Here is a 7,688-nt window from a genome sequence, read left to right on the forward strand (position 1 = left end):
AAACCCACGCTCTACAAATGATATTGTTTGGGCCTTTTCACGTGCGAACCCAACACTGTTAGGTTCGTTACGAATCGTGTCCTTACAATTGGCGCCGTCTGTGGGAAAGGCTTGTGTGTTGGCATAGGCGGTGGGTCGAGAGAGTTCCTTTGTTATTTCTAACCATTGGTTATAGAGTTCTAGTATAAAGTCCTGCTAGGGGCTACGTTTATTGACTAGGGGCTTGGCTGAGGAGCTAACTCCCCTAAAGCCAAGGTCCCCCGTAACGAGCAAACTAGGCGATTGGTAGCGTTAATCGTATGGATAAACTCTAGGGGCTTGGCTGAGGAGCTAACTCCCCTAAAGCCAAGGTCCCATGCAAATTGAAAACTAGGTTTTGGACAGAACCAAGGCGTTGCATGGTCCTTGGACTCAAGCCTATGGGAAAACCAACTACCTGGATGAGGAAAACTAGGTTTTGGATAGAACCAAGGCATTGCATGGTCCTCGGACTCAAGCCTATGGGAAAACCAACTACCTGGATAAGGAAAACTAGGTTTTGGACAGAACCAAGGCATTGCATGATCCTCGGACTCAAGCCTATGGGAAAACCAACTACCTGGATGAGGAAAACTAGGTTTTGGACAGAACCAAGGCATTGCATGGTCCTCGGACTCAAGCCTATGGGGAAACCAACTACTTGGATGAGGAAAACTAGGTTTTGGACAGAACCAAGGCGTTGCATGGTCCTCGGACTCAATCCTATGGGAAAACCAACTACCGATCAGTCACCACCGCCAGTCTGTTCAGTAGCCACCGTCAGATTCTCCTATTTCTACCCGCACCCAAACCAAACCGTTCAGTAGACCCTTTCCGAAGTTGAATCGAAACCCATACCCATACCCACACTTTTTCAATCTCACCACAGCCGAAGCTCAACCCAATCTGTCTTCGGAGTTAAAGGATTACAAATGTATTAAGGTAATTTGTAAATGCTGAGTTCAAATTTTAATTTTTTCCCTTTGCATGTAATCTGATTTGAGTGTGGCTTCTTAAGTTTTTCGCTGTTAGATTTTTGTCTATCTGTATTCATAATTATTGTTGCTGTTTTAGCTTTGTTGGGTTTGGTTTTGAAGTGGGTTTGGTTTTGAAGTGTTTTTTGACGCACATCTAGGGCAGAAATTCATGTAAAATACAGTTAGCATGACAACGGTGTTCATTGTTAGGGGAAATTGGTTTGTAATTCATATAGTTTGAAAGTGTATCAAATCAATCTCTATTTTTTCCAGAAATTATGTCACAAGTTATGTCATGATTTTGAATTAGGGAAAATTTCTTTTTAATTCAATGCTGAATGATGTTGAATTGAGAAGCTATTGGTTTTACAAGCTTCAAAGTTACTGGCTTTTACAAGCTTCCACTCTTTTTAGTTATTATTATAATAGATATAATGTGTGTATAATGGATATGCACGCATATATCTACACACAGACCATGGACATCCTAAAACCTTTGCTGCCATTTACTCTGCTTAGGGCTCTAACTGTGCCATATTGTTTTTATTCAACATCTAAGTTTTGGTTTGTAATTTTTTTTTTTTCATGTCATTATCCTTGTAATATCATATGGGAACATACCTTGGTTCTACCCAAACTTAATTTTTTTAAGTAGTTGGTTTCCCCATAGGTTTGAGTCTGAGGACCATGCAATACCTTGGTTCTGCCCAAAACTTAGTTTTTTTTAAGTAGTTGGTTTCCCTATAGGTTTGAGTCCGAGGACCATGCAATACCTTGGTTCTATCCAAAACTTAGATTTATTAAGTAGTTGGAGGGATTAGCCCCTTGAGGGATTAGCCCCTCAACCAAGATGTGAGATGTTGATCTTCCATGGAAAGCCCCTAGAACTGTTCGGGTTGCTAACGTTTCGACGCGCAGCCCCTAATGGAACTTTGTGTTAAGACACAACAACGGTCCGCTGAAAATGATGAAAGGACTTCTCGTTCCACCTGGGCCAGTGCACAAGCCTCCCCACAGACGGCGCCAATTGTAGGGACTCGATTCACGACTACCCCAAGATGATACTGGGCTCGTACGTAAAGAAGGCCCGAACAACATCATTTGTAGAGCGTGGGTTTGAAAGGCTAGGCCTTGGTCACCGGACGGTGGTTTGGGTTGGCTCCGGTCAGTGAATCTCGTCCGAGAAGTCTGGGGAGCGTTGTGCTCTTGTTATTCTCCTTATTTCTAGGACGCCATGGTTGGGAGGACTGGTTGTCTCCCCCCTCACTCATACATCCTCTCTTAACCTTTTATACTGGCCTTTATCCTTTCGCTAGCGTCCGCGTGTAAGCTCAATTTTCAAGGGCTTAAGACTTGTCCTGTTAGCCCATACTTAGAGTGGTTGGGGGGTGGTTACAAAAACTGAAGAGTATGGTCCTGGTAGGTGCAGATTGCTTTATTGCAGTGTTGGTAGCCTTTTACTTGGGCTTTCTCTGCACTGTGCTCATTCTTCCTTTTAAGGGTATTATGGGACGCCGAGCATGAGGTCGTCCTCGGCCATTTCCTTAGGCCGTCCTGGACCTCCATGGTGCGTCCTCGGCATTACCTCTCCTCGGCACAGGCCGTGGGCCTTAGCATGAAGTGAGCCGAGGTCATGAATTCTCTGACCCCACAAGTCTCATTACTAATGTTGCAAGTTACATCTCTATCAAAATTTTAGTTAGATAAAAATTTTCTTGGGATTTTTCTTTTTTGTTTGTAAGGACCTAATATATTGTTAAGGGAACTGAAATTTAAGGACAAAATTTGGTTACAAACTTAATTGTACCGTAAGGTTATAACTCATTAAATAAATTGACATGACCACACATTTTGAAAATATAATTGTTGAATTGCATGTTTTTTATGTTCTTAAAATGAATGTCAAATTTCATGTCAATTGTATGTTATTTACTTTTAATCCATAAATTTATTTTTTATGTATAATTTTAGATTACAAAAACTCAAAATTTAAAGATTTGATTGATGACATAGCTATTAATTTTTTATATTTTTGAAATTTTGCAAGTATGGAGGATATAAGAAGAAAATGTAATCTATTTATGAATTTGTCAAAATTCACATATAATAATAATAATAAAAAAAAGAGTAAAGTTATAATCTTAGTTTACAATCAAGTTTGTTATTAAATTTTATCCTGCCAAAAAGAATTTACGGTGGTCACAAATATTTTTTTCCAGATCATGATGGTCCTGTGACGCTAGTGATTGTTGATGCGTTATGTTATGATTAGTACATAATAGAAGTACATGCTTGCCTTGTATCCTCGCTAAGGTAGAAAAACCCAAGCTGATCAAGGCAGAATATTTTGCGATCACTTCTTGTTGTATCAGCATTTGTATATGTTATTCCATGATGATGGCATGGCCAGAACATTGAAGCAAGGCCATTGAAGAGCGCTAATTAAGAGTGATGACAAAGTCAGGAGCTCGAGCCCAATCTAAGCTCATAGAAAGACATTATAAGACTCGCAAAAATTGAAAGAACAATTTCAAGTTGCACCAAGCATGGGCTTTGGTGTTACCAAAAAAGCATGGGCTTTGGTTGGCTTTATTTCAAAGATGAATTGTTAACTCAGCAGGGCCCATCTTATAATTTCTGACCCAACAGGCAGGTCTTGTAACTAACCCAAATGACATTGTCTATCTTTGCTTTTGTGCTTGCGTGTGCCGCACTTGTAGGAAGAGCTAGGCAAGGTCAATTCTGTAGTAAATTTTGGCATTGCTATTTTGAGGGTCAAGAATATACTCATTTTGTGGTTTACTTCAATTTGTAGCTATAAACTTTCTCGTCTCCTTCTTTTTATTTTTATTTTTTTAAGGACAATCTCAAGTTTGATCTCATGTATACTTTTTTTTTAGATACATGATATAATTTTAACTTATGAGGTCCACGATGATTGTTTTTTATTATCAGGTTAAGACATTAATTGGTTGTTGGTCTCTTATTTGATAATACTAAATTTTTCCAGTTGAGCTAATTGAAACCCACTATTAGATATAATTCATTTGGATCATTATTTGCTCTTTATCGTTAGTTAAGATAACAATCAATATTTGATGAATTTGGGGGTTCAAACTTCGAACTCCAAATCTCTTATTTGATGGTATGAAATTTTGCTAATTAAGCTAACGATCGATAACCACATCAAATTACTGCGTTGAAGTTGTTAGATGATTATCTAGATAAATGGTATGTAAGACCACTAGAAATAAAAGTCATCGTGGGTTCACAATTTGGACCAATGCTTGTGCTTTACAGCTTTAGTACATTTTATTTATCGGAAAAAATGGGGATATACCCCTTTTGGCGAAAAGTTTCAGCAAAATACCTAATTTCTGAAACTATTTAGGGATGACCCTTGTTTTGAATATAAGAGTTAGATGGGGAAGTCAAGAGGCGGGAAATATATGGCTTTAAAAAGTCCTTAATTCCTTTCCAAAAAGTTAAAAAAAGGTCCCTGGCCCATTAAGGAAAAGGATAGGCCTTGTTTGTTTTTTTATTTTTCATCACTCATCACTCATCACTCAATTTCCGTCACTCATCACTCATCACTCATAACCCATCACTTAAAAATACATACCTTGTTTGGCACCATAACCCATTTCCATCGCTCAATATTTTTCACACTATTTATGGGTCCTACTTCTGCCAAAGGGTCAGAGCAAATTGTTTTGTTACCTATGGAAGGCTTTCCTCCCCATCTTTTTCTCTTTTCTCATTTTGCCTTTTCCCTTCATCCCTGTCACTCTCACAAAGCACAAACCCGAACCCAGAAAAATTTCTCGTTGCATTTTGAAAGTCATCAAAGACCCTGAAGGCTTTGATTATGAACTCTACAACGATATCAAAAGGATTCTGGGTCCTAAAAGCTTCTTGCATTTCCTTCAAATACTCTGCTTCTCGTTGCTTTGGCTACATGGTGTCCAAGAAGAAGTATATCTACACAATTGACGATGACTGCTTTGTAAAGTTCTTTCCTTTTTCCCTTTTCCTATCTGGGTTTTGCTTTTCGTTTCTTTATGGATGTTATTGATTTTGAATCTGTATATATTTTGCCTTTTGATTTCATCATATTCTCTGCTAATTCTGTTTTTGTAGTGGCGGCATGGATCTGATCTGCATGTTTTTCAATTTTTTTTTTTTTTCGGGTTACCGATCTGCAATTTTTGTGTAGGTTTGTTTATAAATCAAATCTGAATTCTATGGACTTCAATTCTATGAATCTGATTATACAACAAAACTTCAATTTTTTTTTAAAAACATTTCCACAGATTTGTGATTCAAAATGCAAATTGGTTGCAGTCTCCATTTTTAGTTTCCCCGTTGCATTCTAGTTTCCTGTTTATACTTCCTCCATTTAGATGATTTCATGTTCTTTTGCTCATCTACTGGGAAACTGTTTAAGGGGAAAAAGAAGAAGATAATCATTCCAAAAGAGTACAATAAGAAAACACAACAACTAGCAAGAGGAAAGAACAATGATGGCGAATCTAAATACATTAGCTCCCTTGTAGGCTGTGATGTCAAGCCTGAAATGCGGTATTTCCTTCGAACATTTCCTCTATGTGTAACTTCTACTTTGACACCTCTAAGGGCTTTCTTAACCTGCAATCCTTGATACAAAAGTAACTTGGTTAGACATCATTTAAAGAATGCATCTCAACTTTATCTGCAAAAATAATGGATTGATAATCTGGACTAGATGTGCGGTACTTATTGATCCTAAGAGTGGAAAAGACATGTAGACACTTGAACGTTCTAATGGTGAATTAAACGACTTCAAAGTCAATCTTGGTTGATTTTGTTGGAGAAAGCAAATGCCTACAAGTAGTAAGGCTAAATTGAAGTAAGATAAATCAAATGTAAACCATGCAAAGACAGCTGCTGCATTGTCATAGCAATAACTGTTCAACAAGCAAAATGATTTCACAAATTATTCAATCTAAGCTTAACACAGCTCTAGGACTAGGAAGGAGAGCTAAACTTGAAAAGTTCACAATAATGCAAAAATTACTCTAAATGATAAATTATACAAGATGTTAGAATGGTAGCTATCCCATTTTGAGTTAGAATCTAGCATTACCATGTCCATTCACTAATTAGGTAATGCTTTCACCAAAATGTTCTATCTAAACCCATTAGCAGCGTTTTGATGAGGTAAAAGATTGACAGCTATCATAGAACAGAGTTAAGCAGCCAGAAGGATCAGGAACCAGAATGTTACATGCAGCACTTACTCTTGCTTTGAACGTAACATTTGAAAGTTTTAAGCCTATGATTGGGTTAGAACTTTCAATTGCTACACAAATTATCAGATTCTCAACCTACTGGTGTCTAGTATGATTTCAAAGCATATCATAAAACCAAAACTGCACATGTGAAGAGCATGACCACTTCATTTCCACACCAAAGAGTACAATACCTTAACACGATCAGCATCTGATAATGGCCTTGAATACACATCTTTATCTAAAATCTGAGCAACAAAATCAATGACAGGGAGTGGTTCAATGAACGCAGTCGATGACATGTCTGAATCATAAGCAACAAGGGAAAAAAATGCAGAATGTTAACTTTTGGGGACAAGTTACTGTGTAATAGCATTGATTCAAGATTCCATCTTCATCTATCAAACAAACAACCATTCATCACATTTTCTTGCCCTCTCCCACATTTTCTCAGCAACCAAACAAAATTACAACAAAATCACCAAACAGAAACCCAAAAAAAAAAACTTACCAAATTCCCACATTTTCACAGCAACCAAACAGAATGACAACAAAAACCCAAACCCATAAACACAACACTCAAGATCCCACCTTCATTTACCAAGCACACACCCACAATTTCTCAGCAGCCAAACAGAATCACCAACAAAAACAAAACAAAAAAGCACCAAAAGCAAGCAAAATCAACGGTTCTTACTAGGGCTTTCGAACATGAAAGTGACAGTATCACCACCATCATCGGCCTTAATGGTAACAATATCATCATTTCCCGCGCACTTGAGCATCTTGGCCATGTTGTTGAGGTTCATCCCCATGGACACGTTACGGTCACAGCGGTAGTGCTCGAAGCCCTCAGATCTGAGAAGAAGAGCCACGAGTGCCAGGTGGCTGGAATCCATGGCCTGGAGCGAGAACCCGGTGGCGGAGCAGTCGAAGTTGGCGTCATTGACGAGGTCCTTGATCGATTCCAGAACCTTCTTCAATAGACTCCCTCGGAGGACGGCGTAGGGAGGCCGGCGTGTGGAGGCGGCGTGTGGAGCGGTGAGAGAAGAGGAGGGCAGAACTCTGAAGAGTGGAGGCTGTGACTCTGTGAGAATGAAAGTACTGGGTAGGGTTTTTAACTTTTGCTTTTATAGTTAAATTAGATTAATTTTAATTAGGTAAATTAGATATCTAATTAGTTTAATTATACTTACTTATTCTAAAAATAAAATGAATACATGGGGGTCCGTTTGGATTAAGTTTATTGTTGCTGAAACTGAAAACTGAAAACTGAAAACTGAAAACACTGTAGCAAAATAATTTTTAAATGTGTGAAAAGTACCGTGGGACCTATTTTTAATATTTTTTAATACGTGAACAGTGTTGCTACAGTATATGAACAGTACTACTACAGTGCAAAACAGTAATTTTTGTCCACCAA

The 7,688-nt window shown here is 38.2% G+C and overlaps 1 protein-coding gene across 1 annotated transcript; it reads right to left on the reverse strand.

Annotated features, from left to right (window-relative positions):
• Window positions 1–5,168: 5,168 nt before the first annotated feature.
• LOC115973148 (proliferating cellular nuclear antigen 1-like) lies at window positions 5,169–7,352 on the reverse strand (the record flags this gene model as incomplete). The annotated part of the gene is made up of 4 exons (XM_031093394.1): window positions 5,169–5,433; window positions 5,536–5,642; window positions 6,460–6,569; window positions 6,963–7,352. Coding segments are annotated over 4 exons (692 nt in total), but the record flags the coding sequence as incomplete, so codon positions are not given.
• Between the last annotated feature and the right edge of the window lie 336 nt (window positions 7,353–7,688).

The sequence above is a fragment of the Quercus lobata genome, unplaced genomic scaffold (assembly GCF_001633185.2).
Source record: "Quercus lobata isolate SW786 unplaced genomic scaffold, ValleyOak3.0 Primary Assembly Scq3eQI_331, whole genome shotgun sequence".
Classification (NCBI taxonomy): Eukaryota; Viridiplantae; Streptophyta; class Magnoliopsida; order Fagales; family Fagaceae; genus Quercus; species Quercus lobata.